General features: G+C 45.2%; 1 protein-coding gene across 1 annotated transcript in view; it reads left to right on the top strand.

Annotated features, from left to right (window-relative positions):
* The window catches only part of UNKL (unk like zinc finger), a 1,575,372-nt gene that overhangs the window by 1,319,403 nt on the left and 232,463 nt on the right, over positions 1-23,506 (top strand). Inside the window, exon 13 of the mRNA XM_069647206.1 lies at positions 23,144-23,401. Coding sequence (XP_069503307.1) covers positions 23,144-23,401 — 258 coding nt within the window. The remainder of the gene's footprint in view (positions 1-23,143; positions 23,402-23,506) is intronic.

Raw genomic sequence — 23,506 nt, 5'->3', positions numbered from 1 at the left:
TGTGCAATCTAGACCCCTCAATATGCCTTTTGACGTCTCAACGCTGTTTGGCAGCAAGGCTGTTGAGAGTTTAGAAAAGCTGCAGAACTCAAAAGCCGTGGCTACATCCCTTAGCGCCGCCATTAGACAGCCTCAACACCCCTTCTCCGGTTCATCTTCTTGGAGGGTTAAGCCCCTTTGATTCTACTCCTCAATTGGAAGAGGAAGAGGTCAAGCCAGTCAAAGAGGTCAGAGAAGACTCCTTCATGGTGGACGAGGCAGAGGTGCTAAGCCAGCCCAAGCAGCAGCAGTTTTACCCTCAGCTGCCATTTCGCAAGACCCCGGTGGGAGGCAGACTTACTCAGCATCTGAAAGAATGGCGGGGCATTACTTCAGATGATTGGGCACTGGAAACTGTAACCCAAGGTTACTGCCTTCCTTTTCAGAAAAGGCCTTGGGATCCTCCACCGGGGAACAGTTATTTCAAAGTTCCGGATCTGCTCCTTGTGCAGAAAACACCTGCTTGTGTTGACCCTGCTACAGAAAGGTGCTATAGAACCAGTACCTGCGGCGGAAAAAAACAAGGGTTGGTACTCCCCATACTTTCTAATTCCCAAAAAGGGTGGAGGATTGAGACCCATCTTGCACTTAAGAAACTTGAAATAGTTCCTCAGGAAGAACAAGTTCAAGATGGTTATCCTTTCCTAAATCCTTCAAGCTCTCCAACTCCAAGACTGGATTTTGTCATTGGACCTTCTGGATGCTTACTTTCATGTGCCTTTCCATCACAAGCACAGAAAGTACCTGAGGTTCACAGTTGGAAGTTCTCATGATCAATTTCGAGTAATGCCATTCAGGCTGACCTCCACCCAAGGGTTTACCAAGTTAATGGCGATGCTGGCAGCGAGTCTCAGGAGGGGGGGATTCACGTCCATCCCTAGCTCGGCAATTGGCTGGTCAGGGCACAATCACCGGAACAAGCCTGGGAACATCTCAGCGTAACCTGCCATTCTCTCCACAAACTGGGCTTCTCCCTCAATTACAAGAAGTCCCACATGATACCATCTCAAGACTCCAATTTATTGGAGCATTTTTGGATGCTTCCTTGGGGAAAGCCTCGTCACCCGAGGTGAGAGCTCCACATATCCTGCAGATGATCACCAAATTACATAGTGCCCAGCATCTTCTGGCCTTCGATTATTTGAGGTTGCTCGATCTCATGGCATCCTGCATTTTTCTGGTGCCAGAGACTCGCCTCAGAATGAGATCCTGCCAATGGGCTCTCAGCATATGGATGAACGTCTTTGGAGAAAAGACCAATCTGTAGCATCACTAGCGTCTTACAAGCTTGCTGCTAAGGATTATAAATTGATCATTTTTCGATCCAAAGCGGAACATTTTAATGCGAGGATTCAGCAAGCCAAATCTCAATCCAAGGAAATCTTTTAAATTCTTAAAGAATTGAAAGACCCCCCCAATTACACTCTTAGCTCAAGAGAACGATAAGTAGTGCCAAGAGATTCATGAAGGTTTTGCTGAAAAAACCAGTAAACACCAACAGGCCATTGAAACCCAGAAAAAAATATTTTCTGATCACAAGATAACTCCTCCAACGTTGACTACTGTTAAGAGTGATTTGTCCGATAGTCATCCAGATCTTTTTTCCTTTCAAAAGTTTTCTATTCCAGAGTTCTTGGATTGGAAGTTATTCATAAATTGAGGCCATCATCCTGTCAGGGAGAGATCTTCCAGGTAACTGGAGGGTCAGCTCATGGAAAAGTGGGAGGACTTTAGAGCTAATAATACTTGAAACAAAAGGGATGGCGTCCTACCACTTACTTTTGGTCACTTTACATATACATTTTTGTAAAGGCTGAGTTATTCAGCATGCTTGGTATGACAAGCCATTTCATTAAGCTAACTCTCATACATAATCAAGAAGACGAGCAGTTAAGCCCTTAAAGGTTACACTGTAGCTTGTTATTTAGCCAGTGTTAGTAGGTGCAGAGGAAATGTTCTGCGTTCAGTTTAACATAATACTTTTTAGTTTTTTGTGTACATACAAATCAAAACACATTCATCTTGTTTAACAAATGCATCAAAGAAAGGTAGCAAATGCTTAAAGAAAATTAACAGACAAAACATATAAATACATAGTCATTGGCGGTTTGCCTAAATGTGCAATGTGTGCAAAGAAACATAGTGTAGTGTTTTAACACAAGGCAACCAACTGTATAGAGTGCATGGAGTCAAAGTCATGAATCAAAGAAAGGACATTTTTTCTTTCTGACATTGAATATATTGTTGTTGACTCATAGGAAAAAACAGACCTAGTCGTAGGTCTATGTCTGGAAACAGATCGCGTTATGAAGCGGGATTGGGGAATAATGCCCTCAAAATGATGTGGTCCTGTGACGTTTCGGTGGGAAGCCTTCTTCATGGGCCTCGACTTGGTCTCCCCTATGTGAGAAACAAAAAAATATAATGTAAAGAATAGGAGAGGGGCTCAAATTATTGTAGAGCTCGTCTAGAAGGAATAGATCTAATGATAATTATACTGGCTTGCAATAGAATCTAATTAGGACCATGTGGGTGGACAATGAGACCATTGTCCAGTAGCTTGCTAGCACTGATTACTGACCTGGACGGAAGTCAGAGAATGGTGCTTCTTCCAGTCGGGGTGAACAGGGAGCTGAAAGGGAGCTGAAAGCAACGTGTGGCAGACCCCTTCAAACTGATGGAGGAGGTTCCTAAAGGTAGGTAGCTGGTGTACTGGAAGGTGAAGGAGGAAATATAAAAATAAAAAAATATATATAGAAACAGGTGAGTTTAACCAAAGATTTTGGTTTACTCTAATTACGATATGTAGTAAGGAACCTGGCTTAGTACACAGAATGGCGTCAAGATACCTGTGGACGCAGTCTTGGAGCCATTGGAGGTGCTTGATTTGGGATAGCCCTGGTGCGGGTGCCTGCGAGTAGCGGTCAAACGATAGCCCTCATTTTAATGGGGCACTCAGGCTTGTAGGGGCTGAATATGCCGTAGCTGGCTGTGGCTGCGGGACCCTGGAACAGAAGCAGGGTAGAGTATGTAAAAATTGCTGAAGCTACAAATGGAAATGAAAATGCAGGCCGTGCAAAATAATTCGGTCCGCGGTGGAAGGGTGGGACTAAAAAACACGGATGGCTTCCGTGGCGGGGGCGGCCTGCCCCGAATCTTACGTAATAAAACAGGCGGGGAGCTCGTACCTGTGTGTCAGCAAACGAGTGACTCAATCGCCCAGGATGCGGGAGCCGACTGCAGGAGCCGGTCAAGGACCCGCCAAAAGGCATGAGCACACATACCACAAGGGGCATGGCAACCTCTGCTGCTCTTCAGAGAGTTGTCCCAGTCAAAGACATTTGTTCAGCGGCAAATTGGTAGTCTATTCACACGTTTGTGAAACATTACTGCCTGGATTCATCTTCCAGTCAGGGAGGACAATTTGGAAAAGCGGTCCTTCATTCAGTCCATGGCAACAGTTAAAACAAAATATAATTTCTACTCCCACCACCAAATTAGTACTGCTTTGGGAGTCTATCATAAGATGAGGAATAGGTGGGAGGACACAATCCATTCAAAGAACAAGCTACTTCCCCCTGGTAACATTCTTTTGATTGGATGTTCCTCCCACGTATTCCTCATCGCCCCTCCCAACATACACTGCCTTAGAATTTACGTGTTTATACACTTTACACTTTCTTGGAGCCTCAGGTCTATGGTACGCCTGGTAATTCCTCTACAGGAGGTGAAAAACAGAACTGAAGCCAACAGGCGCTGCGTGCGCTATTTATACTGATGATGATGTCGACAGTCGAACGGAGTCCCTCGAGGGACATCAACTCGACACACAGTGCCCCCTGTCGAACAACATTTCCGAAGCAGCTAAAGCTGGAAGGATAATTATCATAAGATGAGGAATATGTGGGAGGAACATCCAATCGAAAGAACGTTACCAGGGCTAAGTAAGTGTTCATTTGTCTGTGCCTAAAACTATGCTGGCCCTCACTCTTTGTCAAAAATTTGTTAGGAAGTCTTTCAAAAGCAAAAAGTGGTAGTTCGACAGAAATTGGAAACCAGTATTCGTTTCAGGTTGTCTTCTCACCAGATGTAGGTTGGTCCGCCTCAAAAGGATGAGTTCAATCAGACTGTTCATAGGACCTTCTCCATAGTTCAAAAAATGTCAATGTCTTTAATGCCTTGGGGTTCGCTTCCCCACGCTTCAGCTCCTTTCGTAACACAGCATAATCAAGATTCCACTGTGATAGCCCTCTTAGGTTTCCCTTCCCCAAGTTTAGGCCTCTTCCAAGTTCAAACACAAATACAATTGGGCCTCTCAGGGGTCCCTTTCCCAAGCTTAGGCCTCTTTCAAGTTCAGCTCTTAGGCCTCTGAGGGTTCCCTTCCCTGGGCTTAGGCGCCCTTCCAGTTCAAACACAAATTCAGCTTTAAGACCTCTCAGGGTTCCCTCACCCCAAGCTTAGGTCCCTCTTGAGCTAAAAAGAAAACACGAGTTCAGTTTGTCAGGATGTACCTTTTTCTTCTTATACAGTTCTTTCAAAGAGTAAGCATCAGAGACTTTGGAAAACGGCAGGTTATTTTTATCCTCCTAAGTGTGACCACTCCAAGCTATAACCCCTCTCTTTTATTTTCTGCTCTTAACTTTCTCCTTCCGGGGCTTTCTGCACCCCTTCCTGTTCCCCTCTGTTTTTTTTACTTACTTTCTTGTGCCCACTGGCACCTTTCTTTCCTTCTCCTGCACACGTGTACTCTCCTCTTCATGCCCACTGGCAGCTTTCTTTTCTTCTTCTGCGCACTTGCACTTTCTTTACCTTTCCGTGCCCACTTGCACCTTTTCCACTCTGCCAGGTCGCTTGCACCCTTCTCTCTCGTTTCGGGTCGCTCGTGCCCTCTTTAATATAGTCCTTTTTCCTTTGCGTCCCTTACACCACTCTGCTTTCTGACTTTCTCTTTACTTTCTCACGATCTCATCTCTTTATTTTCAAACTGCTTTACTAGTTTCCTTTTCTTTCCTCTTTTCCGCGCTGTGAAGCTTTATGTATTTCCTTTCGGCCACCTGCTTCAGTCTCTCCCACTCCCTCTCTCCCTCTCTCCCTCTCTCCCTCTCTCCCTCTCTCCCTCTCTCCCTCTCTCCCTCTCTCTCCCCCTCTCACCTTCTCTCCCTCTCTCCCTCTCTCCCTCTCTCCGTCTGTGCATCGGATGCTACGAATCATGCAGATGGGAGCAGGGGTCCTATATTGGCCTCTTTGGCTTCCGTCGACCCTACCGCATGTATTGAATTGGTGGCGGTGATCGTGTGCTCGGCCGCGCCGGAGGACTTAACTCTCGACACAAGTATAAATCACGTGCCTCGGGGTGATGTGAAGCAGCTTCACATGTCGGCTAACCTTGCGGGTTGGAAACAAAGCAGGCCATGTCGTCAGTAAATCGACCACGGCACGCAAAGCTGTAATGCCCAGAGCCCGGTCCCCGTAACAAACTTCAGCTGGAAATCACCACAAATTCAATTCTACAGTGCCGTAGACTCAATGGGGACCACTGGAGAGACTACAACCCCAGCCCTCCGCTGCACTGCCTACAGTGGCTCCTTCAGTGAGGACGAGGACGCTGTATTCAGTCGCCCTGCTGGAGACACGGTAAGGGGGCAAGTGAGTTCAGCAGATGGCCTATGGACGCAACCTTCAAGGAACTCTCATTCTGCCTCTGCCTCTGAAACAGCTTATGGTCTTGAGCGCAGGAATTCACTAGAGGTCGCTAATAAACTGTTAGCAGACCTCACTCGCATTAACAACCAAAGAACGCTGAAAGGCGACACAGGAGTGGTGATGGCTGCACAGACAACAGTCGACTTGGATAAAGAGATGCATCACGATGGCCCTGTGACCTCTCCCACGCTCACGCAGCAGCAAACCCCTCGGGCTTGCTGTTTAAACAAACGTAGGAGACTTGAAGAAAGTATTTCGCCTAGCCTCAGATGCTCAAAACAAAAAGGCTAAGCGCATTAATCCACCTAACCCCACCATTGGAGCTTCTGCAGACGGAACAAGCCCCATGTGATAGGTATTCATCATCTAGTGATGCCTCCTTAGACCATGCGTCATTAGACTCATCACTCATGGAGCGCCCATATCCGAAGATCAGACGCCCCGCCAACTGCAAGAAAAGAAGCTTGCGTCGTAGAGAGCCAGAGCCTGCAGCACTGGGAAATGTGCCAAAAATGAAAGATATGCAGGCTCTGATAATGTCCTCTATGAGCATATCCATCGCTCCATTTCTCAAAATGTATGAGAACCTTAATGACACCATTAAAGACCTGTTAGCTGTAGTCGCCACACTGACAAACAACTCAAGGAATATCGAAAAGGAGTCTATGGACTGTAAGGTGGCCATGCAAGAGATGAATAAGAAGGCGGACTTGACATATGCAGCCTTGATGGACTAAGTAATAAACGCAAACATTGACAAAAAACTTTTGGCTGAGGTCGCCAAAGAAGCCCTGAACTTTTTCCAAAAAAACAAGGCTCATGGCGACTTAATAACAGTTGATAATTGTGCAAAGTGCCAACTCGCGACAACTTTTGAAAAGATCGGGTCTCCTTTAAGACACACTCAACAAACGACTGCGAGTGTGCAACAGGGTTGCTTGTCGACAAAGTGGAACATCTGAAAAGTACCGCTGACCTGCGGGTCCCGACAGTGGCTGTCACTGAGGACTGGACGTCTTTCGACAGATTTTCTCATGCTGACCCTGGTCTGCCCCTTCCAGATTCACTTAAGGACAGTTGCCACGCTATACCAAAGGATCAAACTACTATAAGTAGAGAGCTAACTAAAATCAATAGCGGGTTCGCAAAGCTGTAAAAGAGTACCAAGACATTGCAAACTTAGCCTTACAAAACCCGCAAAGGCCTACCTCATCAACATCTTGTACCCTCCAGGAGTCATGTCCAAAAGAACTACCACGAGCAACAATGGACGTCGTGGGAAAACCCCGTTATCTACAACATCTTCAAACCTTCAGTAGATCCACTAAAGACGAGTAAGTTTAACGGTCAAGCAATAGGTGCTCCTGTAATGAAGTAAAAAAACCAACCGGCAAGGAAAGTGGGAAGAGGAAACAATAACTCTCGAAAATTCTTGCGCAATATTAAAACTGTGAACGTAACTGTCAACGGCGTGCCACCAAAAATTAATCCTTTGGAACGAAAGCAGCTGGCTAAAAATGCTAAAAAAGTGGCAATGGTTTTGGAGGGCTCCTCTACCTGCATCAGTGATGTATCTGACACCCTGATGAATGTATCAACATACGGGGACGACGAGCTGAGCGTCACCGGCACAAGCTCGGCCCATGTACAGATGGTCCCCATGCCCCCTCACGGCATTCTACCCCTTGATGCGCAGGTAGTGAATAACTCAGTGTGGGGCGCTTCTAAGAAACCACTTACCGAACTGCTGCAGGTCTCAAAAGAGGGGCCAACAGAAGAGGTTGATCCAAGTGCGACTCAATTACCATTACCGCCTCAGCCTGCAGACCCGGCTTTGAGCATTGCAAAGATGCCCCCCACTACTCTGCTGATTTCAACAAAAGAGGGGTCAAAAGGTGTAGTTAACCTGAATAAAGCGACAAGAACCTGCCAACTGATCCAACTTCCGGTCTGGCCCCTCCCGGAAAAAGTCTACCAGAGTCCACAATTTCTAACCTTGGCCGACAAACGAAAACCGCTGGAGGTGAAGGCAAGCACATTAGGTGTAACGTTGCGGATCAACGCTGCTACAGTCATTCGGGTTGGCAAGAACAATCTGTCGGCGGAAGGTGTGAGAGTGCCTCCCGGACTGTCTGTCTCATCAAGCGAACCTAGATCGGATACTAGGTTGCACTACTTACAAAACATTCTAAGCCTCAACCTGAAAGGCGGAAATTCACGAACATGAACCACCAAGTTGTCAACGAGAAAGAGGGTAAACTACAGAACCACGGACAGCAGGGCCTGCACCGCCTTATATTGGAACGTATCGACTCTTCGGACGACTTAATATTAAACCGCCACAATGTACTCTGGCTGTGCCACCTGATCCCGAATCTAAGGGCAATCGAATCTGATGACCTCAAGATTGTAGAATTCTTTAACAAGAAGAAAAATGATGCCGTTATTCTACATCTTCAGTCGAAACTCATTGGTGACGCTTTGCTCGATGCTGGTCCGGTGCTGATGTCATTGGGGTTCGACATAACACGACATAACACATAACCAATGTTCTCGGCTTTCTTCGCCTAAAAGTGACTTCGGCAATACATCAGACCTAGCGATAAGTCGAGCTTGGTCCCATCAGATTGAATCAAAAACATTGGCTGCAACGACATTGATCCCGGTAATGACAACGTCACTTACTGTGGAGTCTGTGGTGGCACCTCGGAAGGGGGAGCTTATAAGAATTACAGTCAATGGAGCACGGAGTGAGCCCTCAACAACTGTCAACGACATGACACGACGGAAACCCCTACGGGGTGTCCAACTGGTCCTGGCTAGCTGCTAATTTAAATAAGGTCTCGAATAATTAATGCCAGGCCTTAGAGAACCGAAGTACTTACCTATTGGCATCCTGGAACACCAGAGTTTTTAACCACCTGTTTAAAACCCCATGCGCAATCAATCTGGACCTTCTGTGCCTACAAGAAACTTGGCTAAGAGCAAGCCCGGTTCTAGAAGGCTTTGAAATTGCATGCAATCCAGCGATCATTCAACCAAAGGGAAGACCAATGGCAGGTTTGCTGATGGCAGTGAGAAAGGCCGCAGGCTTCAGGATCATCGAATCACGGAATCTGTCACCCTTCATTCAGATATGAACAGTTGGTGTAACACAGTCCGAAGAAATCAAGGGTGTTTGACTATACATTATTAATGTATATTGGTATCATTGGGTTAAAGACGCAACGTCTTTTCTAGAGAGAGTGACAGCAGCGATCGACCAACTCCTTGAAACGGAACATCCGTTAGATCTGATCGTATGCGGCGACTTAAACATTGCATGTCTGAGTGAGAAATGTCATCTGGAACAAAAAGCAGCTCAATGGTGCTTAGAAATGGACATGTGTGGTCTGTCTATGCTAAATGGCAACACTGTGGGAGACATTCCAGCCCAGCCCACATGGAGAAGGTTGGACCAAATTTCGGTTCTTGACTATATATTCGTTACGGAAAACTTACATAAGAGAGTGGGGCAACTAAACATTCTCGAAACAATCCATAGTGACCATGACATGGTGCAACTCACATTCAATAAACAGATTGACGGTATCCAAGTGAGCTGGCCGTATTCGGTAAGCACAGGGTCTAGCAGGATCCGTCTAAACCTCCTTGATTCTGAAGTAGCGGGTATAACATCGAATTTTACTGAAAACACAGAGTGTCTGGAATACCAACATCTCCTGTCTCAATTTGAAGAACGTAAACATAAATTGAGACAAGTCGAACTACATCCAAAACACAAATTCGACTTGTCTGTCCTTCAACGAAAAAGACTGATGAGACAGGAAATGAGGAAAATAAAAGGGCCTTTCAACGAAATCACAAAACCAGGGCATTTAAGCAAAAATACAAGAACTGGCTGAAGTCACATGCAGTCACTATGCTACAAAATGACTCAGAGAAAATGATAGCAAAAATGGAAGGGAAAAATTCAGCGGACTTCTGGAAACTGATAAACAGCAGTTTGGCACCTCAACATGCCCTACAGGCCAATGCTGTCACTGAAAAAGTATGGGTAGAGTTTTACTCAGCCCTATTCTGTAAAGATGAACTATTGGTTTCCTGTGATCCACTGGCTGTAACTAAATGGGACCTTGAATTCAGAAGAGAAGACATCCTACTCGTCATCTAAAGTGTGCGAGAATCCAGAGCCCCAGGCCCCGACGGCTTGACGAACTATACAATCAAACGTAACGTGGGCCTATGGGCAGACTTCTGTGTTACTCTATTCAATCGTATCATTAAGAACCGCTCTACCCCCAACTCTTGGAAAAGCGCTGTTGTGGTGCCCATTTTCAAAAAAGGGGACCGAACCAACCCAAAAAACTATCGACCTATGGCGCTCCTTGATAATGTGGGGAAGATTTATGCCACTCTTCTCCAACGCAAAATTCTGAGGTGGGCCAAAGACTCCAATCATATAGACCCCAGAAAAGCAGGATTTGTAAAGGGGGTCGGTTGCGGACTAAATCTGTTCGTATTGAATCTTCTAAAGATGGATGCAATTAGATCTAATTCAAGGATTTACCTAGCATTGATAGACCTCTCTCAGGCGTTTTTTGTGCTTTTGTGGAAAAAATGATATGAGTGGAACTGCCCTCCTAGCCAAGTGGACGCAATCCGCGAACTGCATACGGAGACGCCCATTAGGATCCGCCTTGATATGAAGGGCACTTTGTCAACCAAAATCAAAACATACAAGGGTGTGAAACAGGGCTGTCCCTTGGCAGCAACAATATTTAATCTGTTCATATCAGATGTAAGGGATGTATTCTGTGGCGCCAACACGTTCCCACCTAAAATGCACGGATCGCCCATTGACTACCTAGTGTATGCTGACGATCTTGTTCTGATAGATCAGACCCCGGTAGGTCTTCAGCGTAAAATAAATCTTACAGATACTTACATAACATCTAACGGGCTGCAAATCAACAGACTAAAATGCGAAATCCTGATTTTGGAGAAACTATCAGGTTCAAGTGGAAGGGGGAAGAAACACAACTGGTTCATTGCCAAGGATCGATTTCAGCTCGCAAAACACACCACATACTTAGGTATGAGAATCTGCGCGAGCAGAAACGATGCACCGTGGGTTGAAGCAGCTAAAAGCAAGTGTCGGCAGCTGGCGTGTCAAGCCTCGCTGATTAACAACAAATACCGAAAATTTTCATTAAAACCTACCATCACGTTTTCCAACAAAAAGTTGTGACGATTATAATCTACGGAGGTGAAAATGCATTTGGCTGCCCCAGTGATTTATGGAACTCACTAGAAAACATCTTTTGGACTCGAGTGCTTCATTTACCGAGGGGTACCTCAACCGTGTGCATACTGTATGAATTAGGCTTAATTTCAATCCATGCAAGAGTCTCATGGAATTTATTGAGCCTGTATCGTAAAACGATGTTGAAGACACCAGCACCCCAATTCTGCATCCTGCATATGCCTAACTCCGAGAAAGACCATACCATCCTCTCTAAATGGAACCGTCTGTGTCAAGACTTACTAGAAGAGTACGACATCACTCTTATTAATGTTAACAGAAAACCCAGAGTCAGCCAAGAGGAAGATCTGGAGATTGGATTGGATCAAGACCTGTGACTTAAGAGCAAACTCTAAACTGATGCATGAAGCACCAGTGAGGCTAAAGCCTATAACTGACGACAGTCCTACCTAACATGCCTGCCAAACCAACACGCAAGGGCACTTTACATGCGCTTCAGACTAAATGCATTTCTTACAAAAAAACGCATAGGTACTTGGTTAAAACACGCAAACTTTAACCCCATGTGCCGTTTCTGTAATGATGCCAAAGAAACGCTAAAACATCTGACAATGTCATGCTCGGACTTTGAGCATCAAAGAGGTCTTAACTTTGCTTCAGTTATTAACAGCCATCGAACAAGGAGCATTGAAGAGTGGTGGAAAGCACTTTTTGAAGGATCTAATAGAGCAGTTTTATTTGCCCTGATAAATTTCCTTCAAGTGATAAAAACTCGGTTGGAAGAACAGGAACTAACCTAAGTGGCTAAGGAGAAATCAAAAGGCCTGGTAGAACGAAGGGCACGATTGACTGAACTGAATGAGATGAAATGGACTGGCTAAAGCCACGTGGAGGGAGGGAGGGAAAGGAAAGGGGTAACTCCTTATCCGTTGTATTGTTTTGTCTTTTGTTTTGTAAAGGTTGAACAAACCAATAAAAATACAAAAATAAATGAATAAAAAAGATGAATGGATATTACTATCAATGTCCTGTCTCAGTCTGATTTGGGTTTTCTTAATTCTGCCCTTGGGGCGCCTGCCTCTTTCCTTCTTTCGTCTTGGGTCATGGATGACAGGATTGGAATTGGGTAAAATGAGACCTGGATCTGGGGGACGGGAATCAATGTAGCCTATGAAGGCGTCTGGGATTTCCTCCTCCTCTACCGCACTGTCAAAATACTGGGTCTCTCCAAAGGTATTCCCATGAGAACAATCCTGTAATCCCTATCGAGGTGATTCTTCCTTGCTTGTCCACCCCCAGGGTTGGGATCCAAGAGCGATGGCCCTCCCCAGGCCACCTGAATAGAGGATTCTTGGTCTTAATGGGAGAATGCCCCATGGTTTCTCACAACACTCTTCCATCAGTCGGAGCTATCTCAGGAAGTCCTTCAAGAGATCTTCACCCTTTGGGGTACCCCTCAAGTGGATCTGTTCGCGACCAGTGTCAACCGTAAGTGCAAACTGTTTTGCTCCAGGGAATTTTCCCTAAGAGGAGTTCTAGGAGACGTGTTCATAGTGGATTGGGAGTTTCCACTGCTATACAGGTTTCCTCCAGTCCCCGTCATTCCTCACGTGATCAGGAGGTTGAGAAAGTTTGGGAAACCCATGATCCTAAATACTCCGTATTGGGCCAGGCAGATGTTGTACTTCCACAAAGAGAGGACCTTCTCTCGCGAAAGGAGGGTGGGGTTCTCCATCCAGAGGTCAAGGCACACAACCTTCACACATGGTTTCTGAGAGGCTGATATAAAAGGATTGGGACCTTCTGGATGACGCTATGGAGATTTTGCTTTACGGCCAGTAGGCCAGCTAAAAATTCCCTGTACTGCTGCTGTTGGAATAAGTTCTGCAGCTGATGTATGGAAAAGGATGTGGACCCTTTTCAGTGCAATACACCTATGGTGTTATCTTTTTTGTTGCATTTAGCAAATCAGGTGCTACAGATTGAAACTATTTACCTCAGATCCCCTTCGTGATTCCAGTATTGCCTGTTATTGCCTCCCACCCACACTGCCACTGCTTCAGGCTGGCCTTTTAGCCAATCAAGGCTAACCGGAGGTGGAGGCCGGCCTCCTGTAACAAAGGTCTACTAAATGAGGCCTTCTCCTGTCCGTGCCCAGTTGCCCCCATCTCTTCCAGGGCAGGAGCCCCGACGCCTTCCCCTCAGCTGCTGAAGCAGCTGCAACGTGGAGTGAACATCGTCGCTGCAGGAGCAGCTATACCTGTGATCCTCCTCAGTGACTGCTGCTGCAGGAGCAGCTTTACCTCAGATCCCACTTTATAATTCCAGCCATTACTTATTGCCTGTTATTGCCTCCCGACCGACCACCCACCCACCCACCCTGACTGCCACTGCTTCTCCAGCAGGTCTAACCCACATGGAGAGCCTACTCTGTGGCACGAAATGTTCCGATTCTAAGATGGCTGCCTCTTATTAATCAGAGCCATCGGGCCCTATGTTGCTTTGGTTGCCTAGCAACCTCGTCAGGCTGGCCTTTTAGCCAATCAAGGCTAACTGGAGGCGGAAGCCACCCTCCTGTAACAAAGGCCTACTAACTAAGGCCATCTCCTGTCCGTGCCTGTCAGTGCCGGCAGGCCGTGGCTACTCCCTTCCCATCTACGTGTCGGCTGTGTCCTCAAAAACTCTCTCCACCATTCGCTGCGACACCTCGCTGAACCTCTGGTCCCGGATGCCACACTGCCCAATCAGTGTTCCGCCTGTAAGAACACTCATCTCCTTGGCATCTGACTTGGCACCTGCGGGTAACTCAGCAGCTTCATATAAACTCTCTAACTTCCAGGCGCTAAACATCTATATTCAACGTTGTATTTTTCATGTCTGAGCGTTTGCTTTAATTCACCCTTCTGACCACCCGTTGTATACTGTCGGATGGTACCCTCCACTGCATTCCATCCTATTTGCATCGACCTACTGCATTTTGATGACCTACCCTACGGCAGTATCCTCCTGCACTTTATCTGTACTGGCCTACTGATTGCCTGGGTATATTTTGAATTAGCCTACAGCATATTTTGAGCTAGCCCACTGCATACTTTGTGATTTGGCCCTCTGTACTGGCCTATTGATTGTCTGTTAAACAAACCTACTGTATACTTTGAAATTGCCCACTGCAATTTCTGTAACCTGGCCCACTGCAATCTATCTGTACCGGCCTACTGCCTACCAGATGAACTAGCCTATCACAGTCTGGTGACCCATCCTACTGCACACTACCAGTGGCCTATTGCTTGTCTGTTGATCTAGCCTACTGCATTTTTTGTGATCGGGCCTATCGCACCCCAATTGTTCTGGACCACTGATTACTGAGTGAATTAATCAAGGGCTTCTTTCCTATGTTATGTGAACTGCCCTTCATATCTCCTAGGGCCCAACCCACTGCTTAGTTTGTGTATCCAAACTTGCCCCTTATTACCAGTCGGCGCCACCCCTACTAAATCAGCCCTCGTACTATGGTGCACTTCACCCTAACCATGGCCTCTATTCTCTCTCTCCTCAACTCTGGTCAACCCGTCCCATCAATACGCACATACAATGATCCCCCCTACCGGCATGAATTGTAAAATAATTCATATACTGAGCTCCCCCTCTGTCCCACTGAATGGATCAACCGCTTTACAGCCACGCCTGCTCCCTGCACCCCATGCCCAGGGGAAGCGAGGAATCTCAGGCTTGGTTCTCAGATCCCCCATCGGAGGACTCCACACGTGAGAACCTGTCAACTTTGCCTTCCCAAGCTTGCACCTGCCAGCATACCCCTCCACACCATTAGAGGTGCACTCATCAACGCGCGCTCCCTCATTGCCCACGCCCTAGACATCGCAGGCCTAACCTCGTGCAATGATCTTCACTTCCTAACAATCACCGAAACCTGGCTGCACCAGGCGGCAGGCCCAGCACTATCACTAGCCATCCCAGATGGTTACTCAATAATAAGGAAGGACGAGGAGAACAGCAAAGGAGGCGGAGTAGCCTTCATCGCCAAAACATCCCTCGGCCTTAGAGCCATCCCCACGGCCAGCCCTACATCAATGGAGCTACTCTGTCAAGCTCCCCCTCTCAGCAACCCAAACCATTCTCATTCACCTTACCTACTGACCCCCAGGGCATATCTCCAATCTACTAACCAATAACACCAAACCTGGCTCACAAATAATCTTACTTGGTGACTTTAACTTAGGTCTCTCCGACCCCAATGACCTCAATGCTACATCCTTGGAAAACACCCTTTCCCAACTTGGCTTTAACCATCGTGTGACTTCCCCAACACACAATAAAGACAGAACACTGGACTGGTTGGCAGATCTCAACTGCTCTACAACCATCCTCCAAAATGCCCCTACGGCATGGTCAGATCATCACTTCATTTCTTTTACCATCCATACTGATCACCTATCTACAGCAGCTGCCTTCTCCAGCAATGCCACTTCCTGGATTCAATCCTTCCTATCTAACCGCACTACCAGGGTCTTCGCACCTTCGGCCGCAGCCGTCCCAATTCCCATCCACTGTGGCGTACCACAAGGCTCTTGAGTCTCGCCAACACTTTACAACATCTTCACCAAGCTCCTCTTTGACCTTTTTGACAACCTGGGTGTCACATACACCAATTACGCTGATGACACCCAGGTTCTCCTCACACTCTCAGGGTGCTATGAAGATGATTGTAAAAGAATCAATGAGATCTACTTGGAAATCCAGGTGTGGATGGCAGATCATTGCCTCTGCCTCAATGACGAGAAAACCGAGCTCCTGATTGTCGGCTCCCAATCCCGCCTGAACAAAATAGACCCTCACTATGACTCCATCAGCATCGATGGAAACCCAATCAAAGTGGCCAAAGAGATCAAAACCCTGGGAATATACCTGGACTCCACACTATCCCTCAAGAAGCAGGTGAACTCAACTGCATCCTCCACGGCCTACACAAACAAACTAATTAACGCCTGCAAGCAATTCCTGTCACCTAATAGTTGTATCACTCTAGCCAGGGCTCTAGTGTTATCCAAGATCGATTACTGCAAAACCCCCTACCTATGCACCTCCGAAAGGAACCTAACCAAACTCCAGGTCCTTCAAAATAACGCCTTAAGAGCAGCTCTATGTCTATGTATACCTAGATCGGTGCACATCTCTGGCTTCAGACAGGAGGCCCACTGGCTCCGGGTACAGGACAGAATAGCCCTCCGCACCCTTGTCATCACCCACAAGTGTCTCACAAATACCGCCCCCAAATACCTAGCCGATAAAGTCAACCTACACCAACCCACAAGACCCATCAGAGCCATCTACGCTCACTGCCTAGCTGTGCCAAGATTTCTATTCAAAAGAGCAGGGGGAGCAAGCTTCCCAGTATTTGCGGCTAAACAGTGGAATGCACTTCCTCTAAGCCTCCACACTGAACCTGCATTCTGGACCTTCAGAGCCAATGTAAAGAGCTGGCTCTTCAAGAGTTTCCAAGAAGGTTCAGCTTTTGCCTGTTCAGTCCCCCCTGCCAGCTGTAACTCCATCACCTAACACTGTATCTGTTGTTGCACTGTTGTTCCATACACGACCACCATTTAACCTTGGTCGACCTGCACTTATCGTTGTTGTATTCTTTTTCGTGTCTGACAAATCTTTAACTACTGTATAAGCTTCAAGCGCCCAGCTACCAGAGGGTTCGGTGCGCGGTACAAAAATAAAGAAATTAAACCGAAGGCTATTTGGCAGCACTTTCAATCTTCAAGTGCACTTGAGAAGGTATATTTTAAGATGCTATTAATTATACCATTTTTTAAAGGGCTCACTAACTTGTTCCCCCCTATACCTTTTCAAGTGCATATTTGGGACTTGAATCTTGTCTTAAAATGTCTGTGTGCTCCTTTTTTGCCTCTACAGTCATGTCCACTGAGACTACTAATGCTTAAAACCATTCTGTTAGTAGCCTTGACTTCAGCCCACTGGGTGAGTGAGTTGCAAGCTTTATCTAGTAAACCTCCATGTACTATTTTTTACAAGGACAAGGTTGTCCTTAAGGTCAAACCTTCTTTTTTGCCAAAAATCGCATGTGATTTTCACTTATCCCAGAAAATTGTACTGACAACCTTTTATCCACCCCTCATCTTGACAAGGAAGAGGAAAGGCTACATAGGCTTGTTCCCAGAAAGGCTCTGAGCTTTTACATTTCACGGATGGCAAAGATATGTCAACATGACCAACTTTTCATAGGTTAAACTGCACACAAACTGGGACTTCAAGTTACAAAACTTGAAGTTGTCCAGATGGATAATTTGTGCGATTACGGAATGCTACAGATTGTCCGGGAAAGATCCCCCATAAGTCCTGAGAGCTCATTCCATAAGGGGCAAAATGATCTGCTCTGCAAAGAGGGGTGCGTATAAAGGACATTTGTGTGGCATCCACTTCATACATTTGCAAAGCATTACTGTCTGGACTCATCCTCTGGCCAGGAAGGATGATTTGGGAAAGCTGTCCTACATTCAGTCCATGACAAATCTTAAATCTGAAAATGTGTGCTTGCTTCTCCATGACCTAACACTGCTTTGGGAGTATATCTAAAGATGAGGAATACATGGGAGGACACAATCCATTCAAATAACAAGTTACTTTCCCCTGGTAACGTTCTTTCGAATGGATGTTCCTCCCACATATTCCTCATCGCCCCTCCCAACCTACCCTACTGTAGAATTTCCATTTGTTACACTTTACGCTATTTCAAAGTTCGGTACTGTCTGGGACTCACTGATGCTGGTATTTCTGCAAAAGGAAGGCTAAAAAACAGAACTGATGCTGCTATATATATCGACAATGACATTGACCCAAAGATGGAAGCCCTCGAGGGACATCGAGTCAACCGCATCGATGCACTGCGCCCGCTGCCACATTTTTTTTCCGAAGCAGCTAAAGCTGGACGTGAAGATATCTAAAGATGAGGAATACGTGGGAGGAACAACAGGGAGTAAGTAACTTGTTCTTCTATATGTGTTTTTCTTTAGTCATGGACTAATTCTGCCTGGAGAACTTGGTTTAAGAGATGGCAGGTTCTCATTGGTCCTTGCTCAAACTCTTATCACTTTCCTGTAAGCAACAACACAGATCTGCAGGGCTAAGGTAAAAAAAACTAAAGAAAAAAAAACAATCCTTACCTCACTGCAGATGGGTGGGAGCGTGGGGTGGAGTGAACAACAATGAAGATATCAATGAAGAATAGCTACTTTTATAACCTTGAATGGAGGAGGAAGGAGAGAATGTCCAATAAACCCATATATTAACTCAAGAACATTTCCTGAAGGTGGTAGGGCCCACTTGGGCATGTGCCCTGGCTTCTCAAAAAAGACAGTAATGATTAGTTAAATGTATGACCCCATCAAAGCTTTACATACTTCTACAATTAAACCATTCCTGAATAAATAGCAATAGCAGAATCAGCAGCTGTTGTCCCAATGAAAAACTTGCTATGATTTCATATAACCTTCATATCCCGGCAAGGTGTGAGTGGTGGACATTGGTGTTGGGCTTTGGTAGTTGCGGGCCGTTAAAACCCATGTCCGCTGAAGCTTTTATTATCCAATGTAATGCTACTCAGTTTAAGCATCAATAATACCTGTATTCGACTATTCATTAGGCATGTAAATACAATTAATCTGAAGAAAATATATCGCTAAATTATGATACACAAAATTGATGGTCATCAGTATAATAGAAAATAACCTAGCAATACTACTATGCAAATAGTCATACACAATAAATAACACTGAATGGAGACCTAATATAATTTGAGAGAATAATTGCAGCAGGCAAATGTCGCACAGCATTAAGAGATTCATTAATCAATAAAATAAGGGCCAAACAAATGTCATCTAAGCATAAAATGCACAATTCATATAGCACATAACAAAGAATAATATACATTAGAAGTTCTAAACATATAAATCAACATCTATCATACTTCCCACATAATATAATGTTGAATTAACAGGTACACAAATGTAATGTCGAATTAGCACGTCATATTTAAAGCAGTCTTCCTGTAGATCCAAGCTCTATGTATATATTTGGCTACTGCTTATACCATTACTTAATTATTTGTGAGCCTTCATAGTCATGTCCTTCGCTATGTGCCGGCTATCACACTCAATGAACCTAGGTTTCGGATACAACATTCTGCATCTAGCTTATTGTGGGCATAATAGCATATCATGAATTTTTCTTTTTCATTTTTGAAAAAGGGGCATAGCTATGTTTTGGATGCATCCCAAACATTAAGATGATAGCCTAGTGATCGAGTGCCAAGCCTGAATTTGATACAAAGGGAGTGAGCATAATTTGGCTTTATATAGTATAAGATTCATAATTGAATACTAGTTTGGATTGCAATTGACCTGTAAATGTAGATTTTACAATTTCACTAAAAATATACTCTTCCTCCTCAAGATAAAGTTCTGTTTTCACTAAATGTGTTGCGCTCACACCTCTGGATGCCAGATTGTGCCGTAACTCTGGCCAGTATAGAATGCTAGATCTTTGATGCATTCACAACAAGAAGAAATGCTTCCAATCTGTGATAGTAATCTTGCAGGGCATCTCTATACTTCGCTAAAGAGGGTGTACAATTCTTGTTGTACCATACAAGTGACTGAACAACAAGAACACACAGTTGAAGATGGAACTGTTTGTGTTAAACAAGACATTGGAGGGGGGGGTCGGGCATTCCCTTTTATAAGGAACCAACAAACACACAGACCTTGTTTTGAACTGTACCAGCAGGCTGAGGCCTGAACCGAAGTAAAGAATGAACTGGAGATACGATTACATAGGGGTTCACACACCAGCAAACTCAAGCCAAGAGGGGACTATAATACTTCTAGAGGATAATTTGTTTTTTTGTTATTAGTGGTAGTGTCAGATGTTGAGATATAATAGGTTGGGACAGAGGATGAAATGTAATTTTGCCAGACCTCCTGATGAGCAGCAGTTTATTTAGTAGAATAGGGACCCTTCATCAGAGAAGTAGGGCTAGAACAGGCATTTCTAAATCTGAACCGGTTAAGAACATTTGTACGTGTCTGTCTTACCACAGTCTTAAAAAATGTTTTCAAAAAAATATTCTCAGTGACCAACATCATTGCACAGGAGGATAGCCCCCAAAGTTCCGAATCATATAATGTTGCTTGTATAGCCTGAAGTTTGTACATTTTCAAAGTAGGTTACTGGGCCTCATGTCCATTTTCCCTAGCAAATCTATCTGTTGCCATGACATAGGTGGAGCACGCACAATTTGATTTCTCCCGCTGATGTTTCCAAATGGTCGGAGTCCATAAATCAAATTCTCACGTAGTCAAATGTTTTGACCTGATCTATTGCACTATCCTCAATTGATTAACAAGAAAGCTGTCTGCTTCTTCCCAGGTGAGAAAGACTATAGATTTGTTTTTTGTATGGTTATTCTTGAGACTCTTGTAGTGACAGAAAGCCACAATCTGCTTTTGTAACCTTACATGGGTAAGGGATATTCGCTAGAAGAATGGATAATTGTTTATTCCAAGTGTTAGAACATCAATGGGAGTAGACATAACTATATCAATTACTTCAACTAATTATTTATTGGGTATTTATAATGCCCCTATACACAATGTGTTTCGAGGCGCAACAAGACAAGAGGGAGTGGGAACATGGAGGACAAAACAAGAAAACGATCCTATTAGGCCATGTGATATTCAGATCGTGCAAGTGCAGTAAAGAGAAGTGCAGGGGAGAAGGCAGGGGAAGGGGGGAGTGCCGGTCAGGGTGTAAGGGCCTGTGAGGAAAACTGGTGCCAGGGAAGGCCAAGATGACAGAGCCAGGGGAAAGAGAGTGCAAGGGAAGGAAGGTCCACAAGCTAAATGCGAGGTAATGGACTGGAAAGGCTACAAGGGTGCAGGCCCAGCCAGACTAGTGCAGGGGTAGGGGCCCAGAAGGGCAAGTCCAGATTACAATTACAATTTCAGGTTGAGGGTGGGGGCCGTGGGGACCAAGTGCAGGAGTAGACTGGAATAAGGTGCCCTGTAAGACACTAAAGTAACCAGGCGGGCAGTCAAGAAGCAGACGGGGGCATTAGCAGGGGAGGGTAAGAGGGCAGGAGGAAGAGAAAGAGAATCTTTAAAAAGATTAAAAATCTTCCGGAACTTACGGAGATCTGGCTGGCTCAAGTCTGAGGGAGGCCATTCCAGAGGGAGGCACCTCTAGAGGAGAGAGATCTGCCCCCCCCCCCCCCCACTTGGAAAAGCGTCTGATCTGCAGGGAGTTTGAGCTAGATGATCAAAGGGCTCTATTTGGGGAAGGGAGGTATTTAGGTATAGAGAGTTGGATGGAGCGGGGTTCCAAGTCCCAGAACACCTTGTGGATGATGCAGAGGGTCTTGAACCTGATCCTTGCAGCAACCATGAGCCACTGGAGAGATGCAGTCTCTGGGCTTGAGGCTAAGAATACTTTTCGCAGTCCTTTTCTGGATTAGTTGAAGAGGGTGACGATAGGAGTTGGGAAGATTGACGAAGAGGCTGTTGCAATAGTCCAGCCTGGAGAGGACCAGACCAATGGAGACATTGAGTTTCTGAGGGAAGGTGAGGAAAGGGATAATGCCTCTGATTAGGTGCAGCTGAATGTGGGCCTTCTTGGTGAGGTCCGTGTTGTGAGGAGAGAAGAAGAGAGGAGTCGAAGATGACACCAAGGTTTTTTGCCTCACAAGTGGGTGAGGGGAGGGGGCCCATGGAGGGCGGCCAGAGTGTGAGAGAGAGAGGGAGAAGGGGTCCTAATAAGAAGAGGTCTCTGTCTGACTGGCATTAAGACGGAGATCGTTAGCAGTGCATCATGCCTGAATAGCAGATAGGCAGTCAGGAATGAGAGAGGAAGAGGAGAAGGCAGAGGAGGGAAACTTGAAGGAGAGCTGCGTGTCATCCTCATAATGCTGGACGTTAGGAGAGAAGGTGGAGATCAAATGGGCTAGAGGAGCCAGGTGGATGTTGAAAAGCCAAGGCATGAGGATAGAGCTCTGAGGGACACCGCAGGTGGAGAATGAGATGGAGTGGACGGTCTGAGAGGAAGGAGGTCAACCAGTCCAGAGCCAGGTCTGTGATGCCAAATGTATCACAGAGACGATTTATCAGGGTGGCATGATTGACCGTATCAAAGGCAGAGGAAAGGTCAAGAAGGATGAGAACTGAAGGAGAGCTGCAATCGAGATTAGAGAGCTTTGTTGATATATAAGCAGAAGAGTGTTGGGGCTAACATACATTTCTGTTGCACACCCTTCTTGACTTTGAACAGAGCTTTCACTTCACTAGCCATTCCCCATCGGACTATTGCTTCGTTATCTGTATAGAATGCCATGATTGCATTAAGCAATGGCAGCTTTATATTAAGGGTCTCTAGTGTCTCCCACAGTTCTACTCGAGGTACTCCATCAAACGTAATTTGTAGGTCAAATTAAAAAAAGTATAGATTTAGTTTCCTTAAAATTACGTATTTCTGCACTGAAGAAAAATCTAAAACATTCATTGATAATACTCACTTTGTGCTGAGAACCTTCCTGGAAAAATTTGATGATCTTTTCATCTATCCACTTTTACACATAACTGAGTAATACCCTGGCATAGATTGTGATTTTACAGAATTGAGACTAAACGTAATTTGACAGGTGTTCCTGTCCACTCTTTATATAAATGGGGACAGTTGGCTACAAAGCACACAGCGACTCTTCAAACAATCCTCACTCAAATATGCCTTTTTGAGACACATTGGGATGTATGTTACTGTTTCAAAACAAAGTTTAGATTATTTTTCATGCCTCATAACATACTTTCAACACATCTTTATTCAAGGGAACCGATAAGAAGGACATCAGATTGTGTTTCCACAATTGTGCCTAGAGGTGTAGGTACAGGCATGTTTTATTCCCCCACAAAGCACCCAAGATGTTAAAATATCAAGTCAGGATACTGTTCCCTGCCTGGTTCTAGCAAAGATTGCAAAGTACTTAGAATGTTGGCATGACGGTCTGATACGTTTAATTATAGTTTTGTTTTCATTGCTTTGTTTCAGGCCTGTGATGCTTGGCAGAAGGAAGCTGAAGAAGCAAAGGAACGTGCCAAAGTCGCAGACACTGACCGACAGGTAGCGCTTCTGAAAAAGGAAGAAGTAGAAAAGAAGTTGAAAAAGCTACAGGACGAATTTGATGTCCTCAGTCTATCCCCTAAATTCCCCTACATGAAAAATTATGCAGATATAGAAAAGCTTTCTTTGCCAAAGCTTCATTCTTTACAAAGTCAACTTCTATCAGAATTAGAAACTATAGATGGGGTATGTATATTTATAACTATTCAATTTATTTACAGTACATTGATGAGCAAACACTCATGTATCTTTGTCGGTAACTATGCATATGTATATACAACACACGATGAT

Source organism: Ambystoma mexicanum, chromosome 2q (assembly GCF_040938575.1).
Source record: "Ambystoma mexicanum isolate Mex_15411 chromosome 2q, UKY_AmexF1_1, whole genome shotgun sequence".
Taxonomy (NCBI): Eukaryota; Metazoa; Chordata; class Amphibia; order Caudata; family Ambystomatidae; genus Ambystoma; species Ambystoma mexicanum.
Note: the sequence above shows the minus strand (reverse complement) of the source record. Positions and strands in the feature narration are given on the sequence as shown.